The sequence below is a fragment of the Furipterus horrens genome, unplaced genomic scaffold (assembly GCF_987537825.1).
Source record: "Furipterus horrens unplaced genomic scaffold, mFurHor1.1.pri manual_scaffold_12, whole genome shotgun sequence".
NCBI classification, from domain to species: Eukaryota; Metazoa; Chordata; class Mammalia; order Chiroptera; family Furipteridae; genus Furipterus; species Furipterus horrens.
In genome coordinates, this window is record NW_028327182.1 from 71,807,277 (window position 1) to 71,834,811 (window position 27,535).

Genomic DNA, 27,535 nt, shown 5'->3' on the forward strand with positions numbered 1-27,535 from the left:
CTCAATCCACAGAGCCACACCAGCCAGGGTGACATTTCCACTTTAATATTAATACAGGAACTAAAGGGATGGCCACTCCCTGATTAAATTGAAATATTTCTTTGTGGAAATTTAACGCAAGGATTCAGTGAAAATAGAGCTGTCTTGGATCAGAATGAACATTTCTTAGGGTTTTTCCAGCAGTTAAAGTGAACATTTGTGTATTAACTAATGTCTTGTTATTTCCATTTGATTATAAACAGGTAAAGATGTCTTTGAAGCCTTTTATAAAAAAGATTTGGCAAAAAGACTCCTTGTTGGAAAAAGTGCCTCAGTTGATGCTGAAAAATCTATGTTGTCAAAACTGAAGCATGGTAAGCATGTGAAACTTGAGGTTCTGTCCTGCCTCTGTGCTGGGAATTTATTGCACCAACATGTTGCTCCTGGTGTTTTTTCACTGACCCTTCACTTGTATCACAGAGTGTGGTGCTGCTTTCACCAGCAAACTGGAAGGCATGTTCAAGGACATGGAGCTCTCCAAGGACATCATGGTTCATTTCAAGCAGGCAAGCTCTGTTTTTTTTTCAAGTAAAACAGCTTCTTAAAAAGTATCCCACTTTAAATTAATGTGAAATGATTAAAGTATATAAATATATAAATTACATAGAATCCTCACCCTTAAGTGTTACACTGTTGATGTCTCACATATGCAAATAACCTAAATTCAGAATGAAAAATAATCTCTAAAAATGTATAGGAAAAGTTTGACTTAAGTGAGTTTAATGGTATCTTATATTGGTGACATAACCAAAGAAGAAAAAATATTGCCAGTGGCTCTGGAGCACATTATGTGGCTTCAGTGGAATATGTTCTAGGGACTAAAATAAATGCAAACAATGTTAAGCTGTATTTGGAAAATTACACCATTTACCTTTTTATAATTATTTGTATGATATCCTAAAATTATTTTATCTTGATTTTCTTTGCTTTTAGTATATGCAGAATCAAAGTGATCCAGGCTCTATAGATCTAACAGTTAATATACTTACAATGGGATACTGGCCAACATACACACCCATGGAAGTACATTTAACTCCAGAAGTAAGTGTTTTAAAGACTATTTGTCCTTTATTTTTAATATATTAGTGCTGTCAAAATATTAAAAAGACTTCTTCCTTTGTTCTACCCATACTATGTCATACATGTCATCTTTCAAAAATTACTTAATGAGGGGTTTTTTTTGAAATCACCCACTAAATCAAAAATCGAAGTGATCGCTTTTGTCTATCCACTGCTCCTGGCTCACCCGAGTCCACTGACTGACCATTAAGAAGGCATCGACACAGGCACTTGTTTTAACAGATATTGCTTGTCAAGTTGTGGGTGCTGCTTGTCTGGTTAATATTTCCTTCCATTATAGACAATGCCACAGTCGTGTGAATGGTATTCCTGAGGGCTTATTATATGTCAACCATGACGTTGGGTACTCTGGAGATTTGCAGATATAAGGGAGAATTCAGGGTTTAGGAATTTAAAATCCAGTGGGGGAAACAGCACAAGCACCATTAATTACAATACCAGGTGACATGGAGCAGGGCTGCTTCCAATGTGGGGTCTGGAAATTAAAGATGAGTGGGGATGAGGACCTTCCAGCTGAGGGATCTTCCAGAAAGGGCTGGGAGCCTGTGTCAGAAATAGTCCCTTTTGAAGCTATTTTTCCCCTTTTCCAAGGCAGGATCTTTTCCCGATTCATTGTTTGTTTCTGAACCCGCTGATCAGTTGCCTTTTTGTTTTCTTCTCTTTTTTTTTTTTTTTCTTTTCCCTCTACCTATATCCTAAATGCTAATATTTTCCAGAATCACCCCTCAGCTCTCTTCTCATTCCACACCCTCTCTGTGAACTTGGTCCACACTGGCTCTCAGCCTCCAACCTGTGTATCCACTTGCATGTACACAGATGTCTCAGGCTCAACATCCAAGATTTTTCTCATCACTCATCTCCCTCCCACCCTCCCTGAATCTCTCCATCCTGTGGGAATGGTGGTAGCACATTAACCAGTTTTTCTTTCAGGTGTGAAGTCTCTCTTAATGGCCGAGCTCACCCACAAGAATGTCATGCTCCCTCTCCTCTAAACTAGTTGTAGGCCCCAAACTCATCTTCTCAGGCCTCCATGTATAACCATCTAAATGGAACCTCTTCCAGAAAACCTCACACCCTATCCCTCCCCAGCACTTGAAGCTTGTTAAGACTTATCTCCCCAGTCACCTTCACCAGAAAACCCTCCCTCACCTCCTCACCCCACTCCACCTCTGCTGGGTGCAGACTCCGCCCTGGGTATGCCTCTCGTGGCATTGCAGGTCTATTCACTTCCTATTTTATTTTAAAATAGTTCTGACTTATGGGAAATTAGCAAGAAGAATTCAAAGAATTTCCAGTGTACTTTATATATATATAAACTTTTAGCATTGCCATATATGCTTCAGTATTCTGTTTCTCTCCCTATATGTACCATTTTTCTCCTGATCCATTTGAGAGTAGATTACATTTCCCCCCTAATAACTTTAGTGGGCATTTTCCAAAAACATAACCAGAGCATGTTGTCAAATTCAGACAGTTAACATTGATGTAATACTTTCATCCAATATGCAGCCATATTCTGTTTTAGTCAATTGTCTAAACCATGTCTTTTAGCATTTTTTTTCTTGGTACCAGATCCAGTCCAGGACCCCACATTTTATTTAGTCATGTCCTTTCATCTGTAACAGCTATACAACATTTTCTTTCATGACACTGACATGTTTTTGTTTGTTTTTATTGTTGTTTTATTACCGTTGTCCCATTTTTCCCCCATTGCTCTCCCCTGACATGTTTTTTAAACACATACCAGTTTTCATAGATTGTCTCTCAACTTGGATTTGTTTGATTAGATTCAGGTCATGCGTGTCTAGCCAGAATCCCACGTGGGAGGTGTCATTTCCTCTCAGTATCATATCCAGAGACACACATTATCCATTTGCCCCCATTGGTGATGTTACCTGGTTTCTCCACTCTATTGGTATTTTTTCTTTTGTAATTATTAAGGAATTTGTGGGGAGATATTTTAAGACTATGTAAACCTCTTGTTTCCCCAATCAGAGTCTCACCTGCTTGATTCATCCTGGGTCCATTTTTACCTTGATGATGAACTCTGGATTTTTTTTTTTCCCTAGCTTCATCATTTTTCTGTATTTAGAAAATTGGCATTCTGCTCTAAGAGCCTTCCCTTCTACCTCATTAATTTATTTATTTTTCTGTCTTTATGAATATGAACTCATGGTATCATAGTTACTTATTTGCTGCTCAAATTGTCCCATATTTGTCTGGTGGGAGCACTTTTCAGCTGGCTCCTTGTCCTTTCAACACACTCCCTGCATATTTGAATAGTTTATCTTCTGGCAAGAAAAATGTCATTGCAAGGTGTATAATTCAATGACATTGAGTTGTACATCCATCACCTAGTTCAGAATATTTTCATCATCCCAAACAGAAACCCTATTCTTATTAAGCAATCATTCCCATTCCACCCCACCACACACACATTGCCACAGCCCCTGGCAACCATTAATCTGCTCTCTCTGTGGATTTGCCTATACTAGACATTTTATATAAATGATATCTCATAATTTGTAGCCTTTTACATCTGACTTATTTAACTCCGTGTGTTTTCAAGGTTCATCCACATTCTAGTATGTGTCAGTGCTTCATTCCTCTTGAAGGATGAATACTCTTCCATTGTTTGGATAGACCCCATTTTGTTTATTCATCTATTAGTGAACACTTAGGTTGTTTCCACTTCTGGCTATTGTGAATAATGCAGTGTTCATTTTTGTTTGAATAGCTGTTGTCAGTTCTCTGGGTATAGAAGTGGAATTTCTGAGCTGTGTGATAATTCTGTTTAACTTAATAGAGCAACTACAACAGTTTTTCCACAGTAGCTGTACTATTTTACATTACCATCAGCAACACACAAGGGTTCCATTTTCTCTACATCTTCACCAATCATTGACTACAGCCATCTTAGTGAGTGTGAACCCATTTTGACTTGATATCCTTTTCCCTAGTAACTAATGATGTTAGCACCTTTTCATGTGATTATTGGCCCTTTGTAGATCTTTAAAGAAGTCTATTTAAGTCTTTTGCCCATTTGTTAATTATGTTGTTTCTGTTGTTGAACTGTAAAAGTTCTTTATATATTCTGTATACTAGATCCTTATCAGTTATGTGATTTACAAATAATCTTCTCCCAGTCCATGAGTTGTCTTGTTATTTTCTAGATAGTGCCCTTTGCACAAAAGTTTTTAACTTTGATAGAGTCCAACTAATCTATTCTGTTGTTAATTATACTTTTGGTGTCATATTTTTAAAAACTATTGCCAAATCCAGGGTCATGAAAATTTACACCTATGTTTTCTTCTCAGAGTTTTATAGTTCTAGCTCTAACATTTAGGTATTTGATCCATTTTGAACCTGGAATGATAACTAGCATATACTAAGCACCCACTGTTAGTTGTTGCTACCTTGTAATTATTACCACATTAGGAATTAATGTCAAGGAAATAATTTTTAGGGAATGTATGCATTAAAAGTTTTATCACATTATTGACTTCCAATTTTTAGTTAAGATATGGTATAGTAGATATGACTTCTAAAAAGAGTTCTTATCTTTTAGATATATACTAAAATACTTAGAAATGAATATACACTAAAATACTTAGAAATTAAATGGTACCATGCCTGGGATTTGACATTGTTGAAGCTGGATAATGGTATATGGGTAATTATGACCATTGAGCTGAGTTTTGAAACATGAAGAGGAGTTTCCTGAGTAGATTTGAAGCTGTCCGGCATTTCTGACAGAGGGCACCACTTGGACAGAAGCACAGAGGCACAGCATTCACTGAAAGTGCACATCAGGCCCAGAAACAGCAGGAATTATTTATTCATTTGGCACCTGCTAGTACTGTGCAGAATGTATAGAAATGAAAATCCCAGACCTCGTCTTGCCCTCTTTCAGTTCTCTGACCAGAGAAGATATTCACAAATTGCTATAAATGCTATCAGAGACTTCCAGTCAAGATGGAAGCATAAGTAGATACACTTTGCCTCCTTGAGGAATCATAAAAAGAATTACTACCAGGTCACAAAAATAACACCCAAACTGTCAAAAAAGTGCGATGTTTGGCAGTCCAATAACCAAGGATTTAAAGAAGCCATGTTCATCCAGATGGGTAAAGGGTGGGATCACACAGGTGACACAGAAAGGTGGTGCGGTGCAGAGAGGAGGCGGCAGTGGCTGAATGGAAGGTCCCACACTCACATGTAGTGGATAACAATCAGGAGGGATACCTTGAGAGCAAGCAATCCCAGCCCCAGGCCAGACTGCACATCCCAGGGTTCCAGCACTGGGAGGATAAACCACCATTACCTGTGGCTGTAAAAACCTGTGGGGGATGGGGGTTACTGTCAGATTTTTGCTGCTTAAAGAGCCTGCACAAGCTTAGAATGTACACAAACCCTACAGCAGCAGCTGGAAGGGTCCAAGTTGCATAGGGAGGTGGGTGAGGTGACTAGAAGCGAGGCGTGTGCTGAGTAGGCCTCCAGAAGCCAGGCGGTAGCATTGTCCCCTCTCTGAGCCCCCCAGCACACACACACAGTGGTGAAGCAGGTTGCCCCACCCTGGCAACTACCTAAGGCACTGTCCCATACAATTTATAGCTGCTCTTTCTACATCGGCCATGATACTAAGATAGGGAGTAAAAGTAGCTCTACCTAACACATAGAAACAAATACAGGGAGGCCGCCAAATTGAGGAGGCAAAGAATTATGGCCCAAATGAAAGAATGGAACAAAACCCCAGAAAAAGAATTAAATGAAACTGAGGTAGCTAACCTATCCAAAGCAGTATTCAAAACACTGGTGATCAGGATGCTCAGAGAACTCATTGTGTATGGCAACAAAATGAAGAAATGAAGGATACACTAAGTGAAATAAAGAAAAATACACAGGGATCCAATAGTGAAGGGAAGGAAGCCAGAATTCAGATCAAAGATTTGTAACAAAAGTAAAATAAACAATCAGAACAGGAAGAAGAAATAAGAATTCAAAAAAAGAAACAAAGGCTTAGGAACCTCTGGGACAACTTTAAACATATCAACATCCAAATCATAGAGGTGCCAGAAGGAGAACAGGAAGAGCAGGAAATTGAAAACTTACTTGAAAAAGTAATTTAAGAAAACTTCCCTAATTTGGCGAAGGAAATAGACATAAAAGTCCAGGAAGCACAGAGCCTCACACAAATTAGACCCAAAGAGGACCACACAAGACACATCATAATTAAAATGCTAACACTTAAAGATAGAGAATCTTAAAAGCAGCAAGAGAAAAGCAGAGAGTTACCTACAAAAGAGTTCCCATAAGACTGTCAGCTGATTTCTCAAAAGAAACTTTTCAGGCAAGAAGAGACTGATAAGAAGTTAAGTATAATATAGGAAGTGGAGAAGCCAAAGAACTTATATGCACAACCCATGGACATGAACTAAGGGTGTGATTGCTGGAGGGAAGAGGGTACCGGGCAGAGTGGGCAAAGGAGGAAACATTGGGACAACTGTAACAGCTTAATTAGTATACTTAAAAAATATATTTTAAAAATGCTATTAGATCTAAGAGTGGTTGAAAATTGAGTATTTTTAATGAATTGAGATCCCAGATCTGGTAGGGAAACGTGTGAAAGCCTGAAGGAGGATGAGACAGTTGTGCTCACTGAAATGTAGAAAGGAACTACAGAGAGTCAAGGAAGGGGGAAAGGAGGCATAGGGCAGGCCACTGCAGTCATAGTTTCAAAGGAAAGCCATGGAAGAATTTCACTGTTAGGAAGAAATTGCAAGTGGCCAACGACATTGACAAAGGAATGACCAGAGTGTAAAATGAGAGGACTACAGGATCCTGGAGATGCTGGCATGTGTGGAGGGGTAGGAAGACAAACCAAAGAAGATTCAGAAGGCATGGACTCTAAACATAGAGACAGGAAGTTCAAGTGAGGAAGGCAGGAGGAGGCTGCTGTCTGGCCAGCTGTTGAGAGGGAGCCATCATCTCATAAGATGAAGTCTAAGGAGAGCCATTTGATTTGGCAGCACAGACCACAATGATCCTGGGTACAGAGAGAAGCAGATGTGAAAGGAGCTAAAGAAAATAACAAGCAAAGGAAGTAAGAGGAACAGATGTAGTGCATATTAACACATATACAGAAAGAGAAGTAAGACACTTCATCCATAAACAAGAACACACGCAGGAGTAGGAAAGGAGGGGGACACTTGGAGAAGGGGGAAGAGCTCAGGAACGTAAAAGTGAGATGACATCAATAAACTAACTGGCAAAGCCCTGACTGGTGTGGCTCAGTGGGTTGGGCATCATGCCACAAACCCAAAGGTTGCTAGTTGATTCCCAGTCAGGGCACATGCCTATGTTGCAGGTTCAGTCCCCAGTTGGGGATGTGCAAGGAGCAACCAATTAAAGTTTCTCATCCTCTTTTTCTCACTCCCTTCCCCTCTCTCTAAATAAATAAAATCTTTTTTTTTAATGGCAGAAAGTTTGGAAGGTGTAGGAAATCATCTAAGAAAGTAACAATAGAAATAATGGCTAGCTTATGTCATGCTTCCTATGCATGACAGGAGTCAGTGAGATCCTGAGCTAAGACCTGGCAGGGTACACCTGTGCCTTCAGACATCATCTCTTACCTGAGGGTGGCTGCTGTGGTCTTCATTGCATATGCCACTGGCCAGGGAAGCTTGGGTGTGGGGTGTGAATACTGCAGGGTACAACCTATTTGTACATTAAAAAATGTTCCATTTTGTGAGGGGATAGAGTGGTGGACATTTTCACGTAATAGGATCCAGAAAAATAAGTGTCAAAACAGAACTGACCTTTTATTCAGTTGTGAAAAATTGTAAAAACATTATAAATTGAATGATGAATGGTGATTAGCATAATTAAATTGTCCTGTGTTTTACAGATGATTAAACTTCAGGAAGTATTTAAAACATTTTATCTCGGAAAACACAGTGGTCGGAAACTTCAATGGCAAACGACATTGGGACATGCTGTTTTAAAAGCAGAGTTTAAGGAAGTAAGTGCATTGTCTATTAAATATATTTTTATTTTTGTTGTTAATAGAATTTTTTAAATTGTGATTGAACTTGATAGCAAAGAAAGGAAAAGATTTTTCAGTATAACTCAACACTGGCTTTTATGGTCAATAAAATTAAATGAGTTGAATGGTTAATATCTCAATAAGAAATCAACAAAAGCCCTGGCTGCTGTGGCTCAGTGGATTGAGTGTCGCCCTGTGAGCCAAGTGTCACTGGTTCGATTCCCAGTCAGGGCACATGACTAGGTTGCACGTCTGGTCCCCAGTTGGGGGTGCGTGAGATGCAACCACACAGTGATGTATCTCTCCCTCTCTTTCTCCTTTCCCCTCTCTCTAAAAATAAATAAACAAGTAAAATATTTTTTAAAAAGATTAAAAAAAAGAAATCAACAAGACTAGAAAAGCATTTACACAACTAAAAATAAGAGCAAAGGATGTGGAGAGGCAGCTTGTAAAAGCAAGATTAAAAAATCAATATCAAAGTATATGTCTGGCTTCCGGCCAAGATGGAGACCTAAAAAGACACACTGCATCTCCCTCCACAACTAAGAAGGATACAACTACCTCAAAACTAGAGACAACCAGAAGTCCCAGAAAATTGAGCTGCATGGAAGTCGAACAAAGATATAAAGAAGAAATACTCATCCAGACAGGTAGGAGGGGTGGAGCCAGGGTGGAGAGGACGCGGTGTGGTGGCGGCAGGCTACCGGAAAGCGCAGTCACACATTTTAAAGAGGAGGGACACCTGGGGAGCACTCTCAGCACCAGACCAGACCACGCAGCTCACGGTCCCAGCACCAGGGAAAGTAAAGCCTCATTGCTCTGACTGTGCAAACCAGTAGGGGTTGAGGCAAAGGAAGAAAAAGCCAGTCTCTCAGCAGAGTCCGCTTGTTTAAAGGGCCCCCATGGTCCTAGAACATCCACAGACTCACCCACTCTGGGAATGACAGCCAGGGCAACAACTAGAGAGGCGCCAGTCCCATATAAAGTGGGAGAAATGCCTGGAAAAGGGATAAGTGCTTAGCAAGTGACATTGTTCCCTTTCAGACCCCTTCCCCACATACAGTGCCACAACGTGGTGAAACAGGTCACTCTCTACTGACGAGAAAACCTAAGGCTCCATCCCTTACAACGCAAAAAGAGCAACAACTCTACATAAGACACAGAAGCAAACAAACACAGGAACCTGTCAAGATGAGAAGACAGAAGTATGGCCCAAAAAGGGGAACAGACTAAGGTTCTAGTAGGAGAACTAAGCAACGAGGAGATAGCCAACCTAACAAATGAGGAGATAGCCAAGCTAACAGATGCAGAGTTCAAAACACTGGTGATAAAGATGCTGACAGACTTAACAGATATGCTTAAGTATGGCAAATGCATAAGGGAAGAAGTGAAGGCTATGCTAAGTGAAACAAAGGAAAATTCACACAAAACCAATGGTGAAGGGAAGAAAACAGGAGTTCACATCAATGATTTGGAACATAAGGAAGAAAACAACAGTCAACCAGTACAGAATGAGGAAACAAAAATTGAAAAAAATGAGAAAAGCTTGGGAACCTCTGGAACAACTTTAAACATGCCAACATCCGAATCATGGGAGTCCCAGAAGGAGAAGAGGAAGAGCAAGAAATTTAAAACTTATGTGAGAAAATAATGAGGGAAAACTCCCCATATTTGGTGAAGGAAATAGACATACAAGTGCAAGAAGCACAGAGAGCTCCAAACAAGCTAGACCCAAAGAGGATCACACCAAGACATATTATAATTAAAATGCCAAAGGTGAAAGATAAAGAGAGAATCTTAAAGGTAGTAAGAGAAAAGCAGAGAGTTACCTACAAAGGGGTGCCTGTACGACTGTCATCTGATTTCTCAAAAGAAATTTTGCAGGCTGGAAGGGACTGGCAAAAAGTATTCAAGGTGATGAAAAGCAAGGACTTACAGCCAAGATTACTCTTATCGAGCAAATGGAAGGGCAGATGAAGTGCTTCCCAGACAAGGTAAAGCTAAAGGAGCTCATCATTACCAAGCTATTATATGAAATGTCAAAGGGGCTTAAGAAAAAGATCAAAATTATGAACATTAAAATGACAACAAACTCAGCTGTCAACAACTGAGTCTAAAAATAAGAACAAAATCCAACTAAACAAAACAGAATAGGAACAGAATCATAGATATGGGGGTCATTTGGAGGGTTATCAGCTGGAAGGGGGAAGAGGGAGAAATGGGGAAATGGTAAAGGGATTAAGAAGCATAATTGGGAAATACAAAATAGATGGGGAAGTTAATATAGGAAAGAGTGAAGCCAAGAACTTATATGCATGACCCATGGACATGAACTAAGGGGGGTGGGATTGCTGGAAGGAAAGGGAGTACTGGGCAGAGGGGAGCAAATGGAAAAAAGAAACTACTATAACATAATAAAATATACTTAAAAAAATTCAGTATCCATGAAAATGTGTCCCACTCCTCTGCTAATCAAAGCATTGCGACTTAAAATACAGTAAAATGCCACTTTTTGACTATGAAATTGATAAAGACTAAAACTAAAAGAGCAACTCTTGCTCACTACTGAAGAGAGAACACGAGCTTTATGAAGGGCAGTTTGACAGTGCGTATCTCAAAACTTCTCAAATCACATGCTTTGCTGCAGTAGTTCTAGTTCTGGGAATTCAGTTAATAAGATCTTTTCTCAGATTAATGAGTAAAAATATTGCAGTGCTGTTATTAAAAATGATAAGAGGAGTAATGCATAAAATTATTAATAAATGAAAGAAGCATGTCACAAAACAGTCCCTTCATATTCTAATTTAACTTTAATTTTATAAATAAAACTATGAACACTAAGCATAAATATTACAAAATTTCTATTTTGGTAGCGCTTATAATACATTCTCTATACACTGTAAGTTATACAGTTGACCCTTGAACAACTCAGGTTTGAACTGTGTGAGTCCACTTATATGTGGATTTTGTTTTTTAAAATGTATTTCCTTGCCCTGACTAGTGTGGCTCAATGGATTGAGCACTAGCCTGTGAACTGAAAGATAGCCAGTTTGATTCCCAGTCAGGGCGCATGCCTGGTTTGCGGGCCAGGTCCCTGGTTGGGGGCATGCAAGAGGCAATCGATCAATATTTCTCTTCTTCTCTTTCTCCCTTCCTTCTCCTCTGTCTAAAAATAAATTTAAAAAGATAAAAAAAGTATTGCCCTGACTGTGGCTCAGTGGGTGGGTGTTGTCCCACAAAGTGAAAAGTTGCCGGTTTGATTCCTGGTCAGGGCACATGCCTGGATTGCAAGCCAGGTCCCCAGTTAGGGGCATGTGAAAGGCAACAGTTGATGTTTCTCTGGCACATCTATGTTTCTCCCTCTCTTTCTCCCTCCTTTCCACTCTCTCTCTAAAAAATAAATAAATAAAATTTTTTATAAAGAGTAAAAGTGGCAGGTGACATGATATATATAGAGATTCCTGAAGATTCCACTGAAAAAAACTAATGAGAACTGATAATGAATTCAGTAAAGTAGCAAGATACAAAATATCCAGAAATAATTTGCACTTATATACAGCAATAATGAAATATCAGAAAAGGAAACTAAGAAAACAATCCCATTTAAAAGTGCATCAAGAAGATAAATAAAATACCTAGGAATAAATTTAACCAAGGAGTAGAAGACTTGTACTCAGAAAATTATAAGACACTGAAGAAATGAATTGAAGAAGATACAAATAAGTGGAAGCATACACTATGTTCATGGATAGAAAGAATTAACACAATTAAAATGTCCATAGATTCTATGCAATTTCTATCGAGATAACAATGGCATATTTCACAGGACTAGAACAGATATTCCAAAAATGTATATGGAACCACAGAAGACCCAGAATAGCCACAAATCTTTAGAAAGAAAAGTTAGAGAAATCATGCTACCTCATATAAAACTATACTACAAGGCCATAGTAATCAAAACAGCATGGTGCTGGCATAAAAACAGACACATAAATCAGTAGGACAGAATAGAGAGCCCAAGAATAAACCCATGGCTTTATGGTCAATACTTGACAAAGGAGGCAAGAACATACAATGGTGTAAAGATAGTCTATTCAACAGATGATAGTAGGAAAATTAAACAGATATGTGCAACAACAAAAAAATGAAACTAGACCATTTTCTTACACCATACACAAGAATAAACTCAAAATGCATTGAACACTTAAATGTAAGACTCGAAACCATAAACATCCTAGAAGAAAAAATAGGCAGTAAAATCGTAGACATTTCTCATAGCAATATTTTTTCCGATATATCTCCTCAGACAAGAGAAACAAAAGAAAAATAAGCAAATGGGACCACATCAAACTAAAAAGATTTTGCACAGCAAAGGAAACCATCAAAAGGAAAAGACAACCCACTAAATGGGGGAACATATTAGCCAATGATACATCTGATAAGGGCTTAATATCTAAAATGTATGAAGAACTTATAAAACCTTGCACCAAAAAGCAATCCAATTAAAAAGTGTCCACTTCTCCAAAGAGGACATACTGATGGCCAGCAGACAGATGAAAAGATGCTCAGTGTCAGTTACCATCAGAGAAATGCAAATTATTGATAAAACCACAATGAGATAATCACTTTCCACCTGTCAGAATGGCTATTATTAACAAATCAACAAACAGCAAGTGCAGACGAGGATGTGGAGAAAGGGGAACTCTCAAGCACTGTTGGTGGGATGCAAACTGGTGCAGCCACTGTGGAAAGCAGAATGGAATTTCCTCAAAAAATTAAAAATGAACTGACTGACTTATGAGCCAGTGATTCCACTTCTGGGGACTATATCCAAAGAAACCCAAAACACTAATTAGAATGTATGCACCCCTATGCTGTGTACATTCCAGTGTTATTTACAATAGTCAAGATTTGGAAGCCACCCAAGTACCCATCAGTAGATGAATAGATTAAAAAAGCTGTGGTTCATTTATACAATGGAATACTTCTTTTTAGAAGGAAATCGTACTTTGTGACAGCATGGATGGACCTGGAGAGTATTATGCTGAGTGAAATAAGCCAGTCGGAGAAAGACATGTACCATATGATTTCACTTGTACATGAATTCTCATAGATACAGAGAACAGCTGTCAGGGGAAGGGGTTTGGGGGGCTCAGTGGAAAAGGTGAAGGGGTTAGCCAAACAAGCAGAAAACTCATAGACAACAGTATGGTGATTACCAGAGGGAAAGGGGAGCTGTGGGGAGAGGTAGAAGAGGGTAAATAGGGGGATAAATGGTGATGGAAGGAGATTTGACTTGGAGTGGTGAACATTCAATACAATATACAGATGATGTGATGTAGAACCATACACCTGAAATCTATATAATTTTATTATTCAGTGTCACCCCAATAAATTCAATAAAAATAAAGTATAGGTGGACACACATAGTTCAAACCTGTGTTGATCAAGGGTCAATTCTATATACATATATGTGTAGTTAATATAAATTATGCATACATGTTACATTGTTTGTTACTGTGCAGGGTTACATACATAAGACCACACCTACTAGTCTTGAATATAGAGTTAAGATATGTTCCCCTTACTGGCAGCTTCGGATCTGCGCCTCTGTAGTGTGATCACGTGACTGCAGTTCTCGCCTTCCAATGCTAGGCCCGAGGATGAAGCACTCACACAGGATGCTCTGTCATCCACACAAAACTAATTGCATGTTGAAAGTCTCTGAAGTGGGGACTTCCTGAGTAGAGGTGGAAAATTATGTGAAGTGAAAAGCTGTGTCACAGGCACATATGAAGGGAAGTTGGGCCAACAGTTTATGATCATTTATGTGCTTATTCGTTCCCCGTTCCTTTAACAACAGTGTTGGCTGGATCTTTGGCTAGCTTCTCGGTCCATACAGGTTTTGTCACTGGGCCTTCTCATGTTCTGTCCACTCACTTCAGTGGCATTCCCACCACCATTAAAGGCCTCAGCAGGCTAAACATGGGACACAAGTGTGCTATTAAATGTGCGTCAGCAGCATCTAACTTCAAGTAATCATTGTCCCCTTCTTGTTCAACACAATTTACTAAAGAACTTTTTTACTACTTTAAAAAATACTTCAAGAATTCTTAACTACAATAACCAAGTCATTTTATTCTAATACAGTCAATAACATGACTTTTTCTTATTTGGTGGCTAATAAGTCATTTCTTACACCCTCTCCCCCAATGTTTGAGAGCAAAAATAAGCCTCTTAAAATTTGTTAAGATTTTGCAAACATAGCTTCACACATGATATGTCTTTTCTTTAAGGGAAAGAAAGAGTTCCAGGTGTCCCTCTTCCAGACTCTGGTGCTTCTCATGTTTAACGAAGGGGACGATTTCAGCTTTGAAGAAATAAAAATGGCCACTGGGATAGGTATGAAAACCCTCTTTAAGAAGGTGTAGTATGAGTGTCCTTGCTTTTAAAACATTTATTCATTTAAGAGAAGATGTAGACTCTGTCTCTGCTTGTTGTACTTGAAAGTGTGGTTTCTTTCATTTTTGTTGAGTATCTATTCATTTTAATGCTAATCTGTGCCTGCATTTTCTCCCCAATCAGAGGACAATGAATTGCGAAGAACATTACAGTCCCTGGCCTGTGGCAAAGCACGAGTTCTGATTAAAAGCCCCAAAGGAAAGGAGGTAGAAGATAGAGATAAATTCATTTTTAACGGAGAATTCAAGCACAAGTTGTTTCGAATAAAGATCAATCAAATTCAGATGAAGGAAACCGTATGTATAAACTTCATCTTTTTACTTAAAAGAAGGGTGTTCATCAAGGAATCGTTCGTTTTTATAATGTCTTGACTGTTAAGAGTTCTGAAGCATATTTTGGAAGTATCTAATTTGAATACAATGTTTATCAGCATACTCATTCTAATGTAGCTTTCATTAACTTTATATTCACAATAGGAATGAAAATCAGAAATTAATTTGAGAGTTATTCTTATTCACAAAAATGGTGTGATAAATCAGATTCCTATATCAAATTCTGTTAGTAGAGAAAGCATGTCATTTCCAAAACCCAGTGACTTGTCTTTTTATTTTTGCACAGCACATTTCAGCCATTCTCTCAGCCTCGGCCTCAGCCAGGGTCCTGGGGTGGAAGTGGTAAGAGTTGTGGGTGTCATGGACCCAACTGACATTGTATCTGTGATCTGTGTACAGGTGGAGCGTCTGTAGCTTTTATCAGATTCTCAAGGTTTGTGTCCAGGGCAGGTTCTGGCCTACTGCCCTCAGGCCCTTCCTTGCACAGCTGGGCTGTTGACAAATATACAGGCCAGGTGGGCAGACACACCCCTGGCACCCACTTACATAATAGGGTGTCCAGCTGGCCCCCTTGTACATGTAAATGAATGAGGAGAGGCCATTTGAAGGAGGTCCGTTCAAACAACACAAGGACAGCTTTAATTGCTCTAATCACAACTGCCTTCTCCACCTCCAGCAGTAGACAGTGATTGCTTCACTTACATAGAGGTGTTCAAAGTAGCCCAGTCAGAATATACATTCAAATTACACAAAAAGAAATACAAAAAAACCAATAAATATAGAAAAGATGTTCACTCTGGTCAGTAATTCTTACACAATTCAAATTAAAGTAACATTCCATTTTTCATCTATCAATTTGGGAAATGTTTAAAAGTTTGTCATATTCAGGGTTGGTGATATATGGGAAAACAGGCATTTTTATTTGTTTTTTAAGATGTTTGGATTGGTACACTTTTTTTGTGGGTAATTTGACATATCTGTTAAAGATTTAAGTGGGCGTGTCCTTTGATCCATGCTTTTTACTAATAGGAATTTATAATAGTGTGATTAAAGGATGTAAACTTTGGAAGTTATAATTCCAAAGTGGGACTGTCTGTCATCTCTTGCCCCCAGATAAAACCACTTTTGTTTAAACTCATGCAGTTTATTTGTTTTTGTTTTGTTTTTCTATCTCTAGTGCGGGGAGCAATAACTTTTTTGAGGTTATGATCCCTTTGAAAATATGTTGAAAGCTTGGATTCTCCCTTCCTGAAAACACACCTTACATACATACACAGGCTTGCCTCTCCCCCAGCCCACTTTGCTCTGTAGACCCCCATTTGGTGGCTATTTAACTTGAAGTTGTTATCAGTGTTTGCTCTTTGCTTCTGATAACAACTCTTTATCTGTTCAGGTTTTTTGTTTGTTTTTTAATTACTCCTTCTATGCTCAAGTTTGTTTTAAATCAAGAATAGATTTTCAATTTTATCATGCTTTATCAAGATGATTATAATCTTAACCTTGAAATTATTGTGATGATCTCAGTTACATCAGTAGGATCCCAATGTTGAGCAAAGTTTACATTTCTGGAATAAATTTTGATGGCTAGCATGCTTTGTTTTTGTTACTATACTACTGGATTTAACCCAGGATTATATCGGATTTACAGCCTCTTTATAACTTTTTAAATTATTTTTCAAGATTTGGTACTGAAGCTGCACTGTTCTTGGGAAGCTAGGCTTCATTAGAACATAAAAATGCATAGCAGAGTCATCCAAAGTTTGGCCTTTCTTTGCATCAAAAGTTCCTAGTCAAACTCAACAGTATGAAATAATACTAAAATATATCTTTATACTTCACTTTTTGTCTTTTTTGTGCAGGTTGAAGAACAAGTCAGCACCACTGAGAGAGTGTTTCAGGACAGACAGTATCAAATTGATGCTGCTATTGTCAGAATAATGAAGATGAGAAAGACTCTTGGTCATAATCTTCTAGTTTCTGAATTGTATAATCAGCTGAAATTTCCAGTAAAGGTAAATGTATATTGGCTTAATTAAACCTGTAGTATTGTGCTAACCATTGACAAAGCATGTTCCAGTCTCACTGCCTTCAGAATGATACCATTTGTTCTACATTTTAAGTGATCATTTGCTTCAAAAATCTATCTTTGTGTAATAATAAGTGTAGAAAACCTGGCAAGTGATAATAGTAGAAACTATCTCAAATGTTCTTCACCACCATTGTAGGAATAATAGATACCTAAAATTCCTACTTGCAGGGAAGTACTTATATTTTCAAAAAGGGAACAGGGTACTAGATAGAAATACACATTTTCTTCTCAGTAGCTGTCATAGTTCAGGTTATATCATAGGACTTTAAGGAGATCATACTAACAACTAGTTACTCAGCATTTTATAAACTACAAAGCCTTCTCTACCTCAGTAATATGTCCTGTTGCTTTTGAGTAAAAAGTCCACCCTAAAACCTTTCAGTCTGTGCATATTTCCAGAACAGATCTGTCCTGGCTATATGTGGAGTACAGGATAGGGGGAACATTATGAAGAGCTCTTTAAAATGTATATACCCACCTAGAAAGTAATGTACTCTCGTGACACCTGGCCTTAGTGTCTAAACCTGCCTCGCGTGCTTTTGAGGTGAAAGTACCCTAATTGTGTGTTATTCGGTTTGATAAAAGAGCAGCTGACCCTCCCTTCTCACCAGGGGAGTCAAATTGAGGTGAACCATGGGTCTCAACACTGAAATGATGGATGGGAGTGCCATCCTACCTCAGCAAACATTGGGTTCCTGTACTCTCTAGTGGTAGCTTGTGCTCTGCAGTGTTCTGCAGTGATGGGACACTGCTTCATACACCATTCGTCCCTACTATGAGCCAGAGTGTTGATTTTCCTCTTAGCAGATGAGAGACCCAGCAATTAAAAGACTAAATAGCAAGGAAGGTGTGCATACAGCCATAGCCCCTAGTTCTGCTTTGACAAGTAATTAATTGGGTTTCAGCCACATACTGTAGAATGTATGATCTATCACTGAATAGAAAGTTATGCTGTTTGGAAGACAGAACATACAGGAAAAAGCTTGCTCATTAATGGTCATCATAGTCGTGCTTCCTAACACAGCACAGCCAGAGGGCGCCCTTCCTGGGCAGGCATGTCATGGTGTAGACATGTCATTTCCGTTCTCCTTTTACCAAAGGAACACTCAGAATCTGTGATTACACTGTATAAATATAACATCTATAGTAAATAAAACATAGTACTTAGGGAGAAATGTCCTTAACAACAGATGAGAATGCCGAGACATTATCACATTTCCCTTTCAAACAACAAAAATGTTACCTAGTAGGATCTGCCATGCATATGTACTTATTAGTGATCATAAATAATGTATTTACATTTCACAAGTTTCACATTTCCCACAGGAACCCCGATCTAACATAATTCACATGGAAGCACTTTTATCAAGCAATAATGTTAACATTGTCTGTGAAGTAGAGAGTTTTAGTCTACTCATTTTATAATTAGTTTATCATTACAAATAAATGTGTATATTTACAGAATTATATGGTTAATGTGCATAATTATAACCCCATACTTTGTACATGATGTTATATTCCCCTGTGTTCATAAATATAATGCCACTGTAATTGTGGGTTTTGTTTTTCTTTTTTAGCCTGGAGATTTGAAAAAGAGAATTGAATCTCTTATAGACAGAGACTATATGGAAAGAGACAAAGACAATCCAAATCAGTACCACTATGTGGCCTGATGTGTCGACCAGCTGTTTTCCTTCAGTGAGACACTGGAATGTATCTTCAGAGCAGTGAAACACTTACGTGCTGTTTTCAGGGCTTTCTGGGATTAAGCCAGCATGGATCCTTTGGATTAGAAGGAAAGGAGATGGTTCTTGGATAACCCTTCACAAGGCTTAAGAATTTGCAAATAGCATATGTATCTTTTCACCCTCCAGTTCTTTCCCTTGTTCTTTTAGGCATTTAACTTGTTTCCATTGCTCTGTGCAGAATGACATTGGGAATGGAAAAGAAGATATTAATTAAATGAGGTTCCTTTGTAAGATATTGTTCTTGTGGCCAAAAAACCCTGAAAGTTTGGTTTGTTTTTGTGTGTATAATCATGAATGCACAATTTAAAAGACCCTCTATGCTGCATTCTTTAGCTACAGAGATTACTTAGGTATTCCTAAAGATAAGCTGTCTTAGTTGATGAAAACTTAGATTAAAAACAAGAACCCTTAATTGGTGAACATTAGGAAGAAAGTCAGTGTTAAAAACTGGCTTATTGATTATGCAACCTAAATACTTGGATATGTTTGTTTCATTTATTTTCAAAAAGTTTTAAACTTTGATGACTGATTTTTCTATAATGAGGTTTCTCAGTGAGATCTCTGGTGTGCCAAGAGGACATCGGGCCTGATGTGTTTGATACAGTGAACCCATCAGCATCTTTATTTCCAATGAATTATTTGTGAATTTTCTGTTTAAGAGTTTGGGGGGGATAGTTTGTGTTTACCATTCTGAGACTGAGTCTAGCAGTCCCTCTTTTTTTTCATTGGGGTAACTGCTATTTGATTTTTTTTTTTTAATTGCAGTATTTGTATGATTGCTATAATAAAGTTTGTTTTTGTTTTTACAGTCATTTGCAGGGACGGTGTTGCTCTCTGTGCTATAACCACTGTAAAAAGTTTTATAGGAGACTTAAAAGTCCTTATTGTGAAGCAGAGGTTATTTTGTCAAAAGATTAAAAGGATTTCATTGGCACCTGGTTTCATGTTGTGTATGTATAGGTGAGATGAACAGCAGATGATGTTAGTATGGTAACTACTATAACAAAGATACTTTTCTGATAACATTTAAAAGTACTTTATATTTTACATAACAGCATGTTTCATTTTGATTAAAAACTACCAAAGGAATTTTGATCATGGTATAAGTGTTTAAAGCAATATTTTCTGGAATATACCAAATTTATATAATTTGATTTTGTGCTAAATTATTCAAAGATTCTGCCTTTTTGAAACATGCGTGTTTAAAATATGACATCTTAGGGATTTCCATAAGAAAATCCTCTTTTAAGTATCATTTCTATATTTGTAAATTTTTCTCTGAGTTCTATAATACGTGGTCTATAAAAGACCAAGTAGATTTTTACTTCTTATATTTTAAGTTCATTGTCTCTACAGATTAATATTGTAATTTAATGTAGACTTACTCTGAATAAAATTAGTTTAATTGGCCTTAAAATTACATTAATAAAACTGGTATGCAAATGACATTTCTCTCTTTAGCAACTTAAAATTCATTACTAGTACAACAGACAGAACCAGAAATGGGGCAAACACCTATGACCCTCAGGTAAGGATCCTTCCCTGTCCTTTTTCACAAACCACTACTTAGTGGAACAGCAGCAGACTGGTCTGACTTCACGGTGATGAAGAGCAACATACTCCATCTCCTGTTGTGTTTGTTTCCATCCAAATTCTGTTGTCAGTATCATTTAAAGTTTTATTATAGTTAAACGTTAATGTGGAAAAAAAAATAGTGCAGAGGAAATGATTAAAAAGGAAAAGGCACTTAGAAGAGAAAAAAGCTGTGAATTTGGAAAGGAGGTGAAATTGTTTACAGATAAATGATTCCCAGGAAATTTTAACAGAAAAGCAACTGAAAGGCTATGACTAAAAAAAGAATTCACTAAGTTTTTAATTAAACATAAAATTAACAGAAAAGTCAAAATACAATGGAAGGCCATTTTTTCAATAGCAACAAAAAAATGATAAAATACCTAGTAACAAAATATACTATATGAAAAGCATATTTTTAGGAATATTCCTACGTCATTTCAAAATGCTTTTGCATACACTTATCTCTGCAGCCCAGCACATGGTACCTACCTCACCTTCTGTCCCATCTACCCTAGGCCTGGAGGTGTGAGGTAGGGGGACAGATGTCAAATGTCCCTTACTTTAAAACACAAATAGACTAGATGATCCTAAAGTTAAAACAGAAAAGCAAATAGGCAAGAACAGTCAAATATCATTTTAAAATATCTAACACGATGTAACTGAAACACTATGCTGCTGACACATAAGTGGATCTCTGGAACCAAACAGAATCCATAAATAAACCAAATACAAAGGAATGTGTGTAGCATAAAGGGGCATGTTGTCAGGGAAAGGGAGACTTCAACAAATAATGCTGGGAAAATCTGGGTTACCACCTTGAAAAAAACAAAGTTAGAGTACACTCATTTTTTAATACTAACATAAGTTCCAAGTGATCAAAGATTTAAGTATTTTTTAAAAATGAGCCCTGGCTGGTGTGGCCCAATGGACTGAGTGCCAGCCAGAAAATCAGAAGGTCACTGGTTCCATTTCCTGGTCAGGGCACATGAGAGGAGACAGGAGAGTCACCCCACCCCACCCCCAGGTCTGGCATTTGGATGTAGCAGGGGGAAAGGCAGGAGTGGGAGCAGGTGAAGGTCAAAGCCAGGTCTGTCCTGGGGTGTGGGGGCTGAGGGTTATGACAGTGAGCCCTGGAATCAGACCCTGTCAGGGTAACTGGGTGGTAAACAGGTCTGTGCTCACTGAAGGGCTGAAGAACTGGGTTTGGAGGGAGCTCATATCAGCAATTACAGGATCTGGGGAACTAGGGAGGGGCCCGCAGTGAGATCAAAGCTGGGAGGACAGGGACCATATGGATGAAGAGTGATGACAAGCACCATAGAGAACTGCCAGTGAGTGATGGGCAGGGACCAAGTACCTGGAGGTGACTAATGTGGAGGGAACATCCTGGCCCCTTGGTATGTGCTTCAGAGAAGCTGGGAGGAGGGGTCAAGTAATGGGGAAACAAGGGCCTGCAGGCAGCAATGAGCAGAAGACAAGCCCCTTACCCTACCTCCAGGCCCAGGGTAGATGGGACAGAGATGAGTCAGGTACCATGTGCTGGGCTGCAAGGAAAGCAGGGTCCTCAGGACAGACTTCTAGGAGCTGTTAGGACAGGAATGTTGCTGCACTCAGTCCTGTGGCAGGAACTCTGCAGGCCAACATCCTGGTCTCTGCCCTTTTCCATTCACTGCCTCCAGGAAAGAAAGAACAGGTTAGTTTGAAATGAGAGACAAGCTCCACCCCAACTGCTTCATGCACAGGCTCTTCCCCCTGTGAGAATTGAGGCCCTGGCCCTGAAGTAGGAAGCCTGGGCTCTCCTCCACAATTTTAGAACTCTTCAGGGCAAACGTTAAGGAGATAGGGGTTTTATTGATGAGCAATGGTGATTTCAGAGAGGTCAGTAGGAAGAGCTGGGTTGGGAGAGGTGGAAGATGGTAATCACTGGGGGAGGACATGGAGAGAGGGGACTCCTTGGGAGGGTCAGCAGTGTGCATGTGGGTCGGGCCAACCAGGCACTCTTGCGAAGCAGACTCTCAGGTGTGCTGTATGTAGGTTGATGGTCTCTCAAGTAAACTTATGTTTTAAATCAGAAAATGCCCATCCCTTTGACCCAACAAATTCTATTACTAGGTAATTATCCTATGATATACTTCCACTCATGTGATCTAGACACTGATAGATGTCTAGACATAATGTGATATGAGAAAAGTACTGTTAAAACAGGCACAAAATGGAATCACTTATGCTGAGCCCCACATCAAAATGAGACAATACCTAATTTAATTAGTTTCAGCCTCTCTCAGGAATGGAATCTTAAGCTAGTCATCAGGAATGACCTAGTTAGTACTAGTGAGGTAATCTGCTTGACAGACCCCGGTGATCTTGCCACAAACAATGTGCTTTTTGCTAGTTTAACTTCGTTCGCCCACCGCCTTATACCTTTAAGTCTTTCCTTTTGTACAGCTCCTCAGAGCTCCTTTCTATCTGATAGATGGGATGCTGCCCGATTCATGAATCATTGAATAAAGCAATCTTTAAAATTCACTGAGACTGTTTAACAGTATAGAAGAGTATAAGTGCTACAGTGTATGTATACACAAATGTATATATATACACATTACATATGAATAGTGACAGGGAAGAATAGAATAATACAGTAATAGCTGCCCCTGTAAAATGAGTTCTGGAAGGTTAGGAATGGGTAAGAAGGAAACTTTATTGCAGACCCTACTGTACTTTTTGAATTTGGGTCAAAACAATGTTGTAAGATTAATCAATCACAAATTGTTAAGAAAAACAAAATAGCTCCATCTACCATATTGTACAGCATCCTATCTTACCATAAAATACGAGGAATAAGACAACCCAAAGGAACCACATTTTCCCCTCCCCTTGTATCATTTTCGGTTCTTTTATATTTACCTTTATTGTAAATAATATATTGAAACTTCTAATTCCTTGATCTATGAATTTACTGTTTTTCAAGAATATCTATTATGAAAATGAGGAAATGAGGGCCACTATTTTCCTCATGATTTTCCCCTTCTTTCTCCCCACTGTGATGGTGCGTTAGGTTACTTTTGCATTTATATATTTAATAATTAAACTGCATGATTAGGCTAAAAGTTGAAAACTCATAAATTGCATTATGATACGATACTCCACCCCAGAAGCAAGGAGTGCACCTAGCCCAAAGAGACTGAAATGTAATGCCATACCAGTGCAACTCATTGTTTATCACTTAGATAAACTTTATTACATGATTTGCACAAATCCAATTTCTTAGACATTTTTTTCAGAACTCTGATACTGTTTTCAATTTGGACCATTTGCATAGCTGTGGTCTGGAATTTCCTTTGTTTCCATCCCTGTTTAGGTCCACTCCTCCGAACTCCAGTCACCCTTTTACTTATTTTTCTGACTTGTTTTTCTCAGAGAGAATGCTGAGAGACAAACTTTCTGATTCCTTGCTTGTCTGATTTACTTTGCATTTATGCTTAATGGTTTGGCTATTTCTAAAATTGTAAGTTCAAAATCATTTTACTCAGAACTTGGAAGGTATAGCTTCATATTCTAATTTACAGCTCTAACATTCGATGCCATTTTGTAACCTTTTTTTTTTTTTTTTTTTTTTTTTATTCTCATAAAGCTTTGGAAATCTAGTCCCATGTTTTTCTGTTTCACAATAACCTATCTAGATGTGAGCCCATTTTTATTTTTCCTGCCAGGACTCAGCGGACCTTCTTCCTTAAAAGACGTGATTTCCTTCTGTTCTGGGAAGTGTTCCTCACTTCCTACCTAGCATCTTCCCCTCCAACCGGTTTGCTCTCACTTTCTTTAAGAGGAATTTTTGTTAAGCAAATAAGCCAGATGATCTTATGATGAAACCCAACAGTCCCCGCCCACATGCACTGTTCCATTTTTGTTTCTGCTTAGTTCTTCTGGCAGTGCCCTCTGTATCAGAGTATCATTTGTTTTCTGATTACTCAATTTTAAGAGCAGAGTTTTTAATGGCTACAACATCTTGGAACTCTTGAGTGCACTGATTCAAAATTTTAAAGTTCTTTGTTCTTCCATGTCAAGGGTAGATGTGGTAAACTTTCTGTAAAGGCTTGTAGGCTACATATCGTCACTGTTACATATTCTTATTTATGGGTGAAACAAAGGAAGAAGGAAGTTTTAAGGAAGAAATAGTAAAGTGTAAAGAGAATTGAAAAATGTTCAGTCTTTGTGGCAACTAGGGGCATTACAGTTTAAGTGTGGGGTAGAAACAGGTTCAATGGGGTACAATTTCTGGTAGCTCGAATTAGAGGCAGAGAATGGCAGAGGTTCTTTTGGATGATGAAACTTGAGCAAGTTTACAGACTGAGGGGAAGTGCTAAAAAAGAGAGAAAGGGAAAGGAAGAATTTGAATATAGGAAAAAGGAATAACAGATGGGTCAAGTTTCTACAAAGACAGGATAGAGTGGATTCAAAGCCCAGGGGTGTGTGTGTGCATGCACTTGTATATGTGTACTTGTGTATGTGTGTGTGCATGTGTATATTTTTGTGTTTATATACATATTTGTGTGTGCATATTTTATATGTACATTTGTGTGTGTGCACATGTGTTCTTGCTAAGACAAGAGGTCATTATGTAAAGGTAGGTACAGATGTAGATAAATGTGAAGTAACAGGATAAAAAGCTGAGGATATTTTTAAGTTTCCATTATCAGTGACTTGGGAATCAAGGTCAACTGCTAAGTAAATGGACACACTGTTCTCATTTGGCTTCTCAGTGACAAAACTAGCAACAGTTTCGAGGCACTGAGTCAGCAAAGAGAAAAGATTATGGGCTGGAGCTCTGAAGTCAGATGACTCGGGGATCAAAGCCTGGCTCTGTCACTATCTTGGTGCCCTTAAGAAAATAAACTTAACCCTGGCTGGTGTGGCTCAGTGGATTGAGCACCAGCCTGCAAACCAAAGGGTCACTGGTTCAATTCCTAGTCAGGGCACATGCCTGGGTTGCAGACCAGGTCCCCAGATAAGGGTGTGTTAGAGGCAACACACATTGATATTTCTCTCCCTTTCTTCCTCCCTTCCCTTCTCTCTAAAAATAAATAAAATCTTTAAAGAAAATAACTTAAATTCTCTAAACTTGGTTTTATTACCTTTTAAAAGGAGACAATAATGCTAGTTAGCTCGTGGGGTTCTGAATTAATACATACTAAGGTACTTTTAACATGTGCTACATGCCACTAAAGGTGAATGCTATTAATGCATATTACCAATGTATAGTGCAATTCTTGGTTAGGAAAAACAATTTTGGTGTAAATCTGAAATCTGCCCAAAGGATGGCAGGAAAAGTATGGGAAAGGAGAATTAAAAAAAGAAGGAAAATGATCTAAAACTCTAAAAGGCAAAGATTTTCAGACTGGATAAAAAAAATTAAGACCAGGGTATATATCATCTATAATAAAGGCATTTAAATATAAAAATGCAGCTGAGTTAAAGTAAAAGATGAAAAAAGATCTCCCATGAAAACTAATCATAAGAAAGTTGGAGTGGCTACATTAATATCAAGTAGATTTCAGGACAAGGAGTATTTCCAGAGAAAGAGGATCCTTCATAAAGATGAAAGAATTATTCATCAATTTAACCCTAAATGTAGAGCCTAGTTACAGAGCTTGAAAAACATGAACCTAAAAATGACAGCCGAAAAGAGCAATAGGAGAAGCAGACAAATCCGTAATTGTTTTGGAGATTTCAACACTCTTAGTATTTTATAAACATGAAATTGAGAAGGACATGAACATTATCAACCAACTTGACCTTGTTGATAATTAAAGAATGAATACTAAACCCAACAACAGCAAAACATTCTTTCCCAGTGCATGGGAACACTGACCAATGTAGGCAGATGGTGGCATAAAACAAGTCTCAATATTTTTAAAAGGAATGAAATGATAAAAGTATTCTGACCACAATGAAATTAAGTTAGAAATCCAACAGAAATCTTCCTGTTAACTGGTAAATAACTAAATGTTTGAAAAGTAAGCAATTCACTCCTAAATAAATAATCCAATAATTCTAATATAGGTAATATAAGTAACACACTTTTAAATAACCCATGAGTCAAAGGAAAGGAAAATCACAAAGAAGATTAAAAAATATTTTGATTCAATGAAAAGGAAAATGCAACATACCAAAAATGTATGAGATAATGCTAAAGAAGTGCTTAGAAGAAAATTATAGTTTCAGATGCTTACATTTAAAAAGATGAAGGTTTAAGTATCATACAATGACCTAAGTATCCACCTTAAAAAGCTAGAAAAATAAGAGCATTTAAAATCCAAAGTAAATAAATTAAGAAAATAATGAAAAGTAGAAATTAGAAAATGGACAAATACGGAAATCAATGAAATCAAAGCTGTAGTGACAGAAAGCAGATCAGTGCCTACCTGGGTTTAGGGATGGGGTTAACTACAGAGACTCAAGGGAACCTTACGGAATGAAGAAAATGCTTTCTATCTTGATTGGAATGGTGGTTTCATGTGTGCACATATTTGTCAAAACTCATCATACTGTACATCCAATATGTTATGTTTACTTTATATAAACTAACCTTGATAAAATTGATTTGACAAGGTAAAAGTTACAAGAAAAAAATTAACAGGGCACTTTTACCTGGCTCCACCTGAAGAAACTAAAGGCAAGATAATGTTACAGAAACAGGGGAGTCCAAAAATCCCCAGAGTTTGCTGCTGGGGGGTGGGGAGAAGCATCTTTTCAGAATGCCTCCACATGCCTGAGGCTGGTGGCTAGTGTCTTTCTTATGGAAAATGGCTTTAATGCATCCAAAGCCTCAGGTAGATGGGAGGAGTCTTGAACCAGGGGACGGTATGGAAAAAGCACACAGAGCCTACGTGGGGTTCTGTGAATGGTCAGAACTGTTTGCAACGCCCACTGCGTCAGAGGACGCAGTCAGGGATATATAAGCAGCTGCGGACATTTTAGCTCTCTCGCCCCCTCCATGCGGCTTGGTGAAGGAGGGGCCTTCTCCATGCGGAATAAAGAAGCAAAGTTCTCCATGTGGCATGGAGAAGGGGTCTCCAGGCTGCTTTAAGAGGCTCTCGCTCTCGTGTGCTCCCTCCATGTGGCTTGGAGAAGGGGTCTCCAGGCTGCTTTAAGAGGCTCTTGCCAT

The 27,535-nt window shown here is 38.4% G+C and overlaps 1 protein-coding gene across 1 annotated transcript in view; it reads left to right on the top strand.

The window, feature by feature from the left end:
- The window catches only part of CUL4A (cullin 4A), a 71,250-nt gene extending 51,009 nt beyond the window's left edge, over positions 1-20,241 (top strand). Inside the window, exons 13-20 of the mRNA XM_090258096.1 lie at positions 243-353; positions 460-545; positions 973-1,080; positions 8,027-8,140; positions 14,461-14,566; positions 14,750-14,922; positions 16,818-16,970; positions 18,625-20,241. Of these exons, the coding sequence (XP_090114222.1) occupies positions 243-353; positions 460-545; positions 973-1,080; positions 8,027-8,140; positions 14,461-14,566; positions 14,750-14,922; positions 16,818-16,970; positions 18,625-18,720 (947 nt within the window). The 3' untranslated portion in view covers positions 18,721-20,241. The remainder of the gene's footprint in view (positions 1-242; positions 354-459; positions 546-972; positions 1,081-8,026; positions 8,141-14,460; positions 14,567-14,749; positions 14,923-16,817; positions 16,971-18,624) is intronic.
- Positions 20,242-27,535: the final 7,294 nt, after the last annotated feature.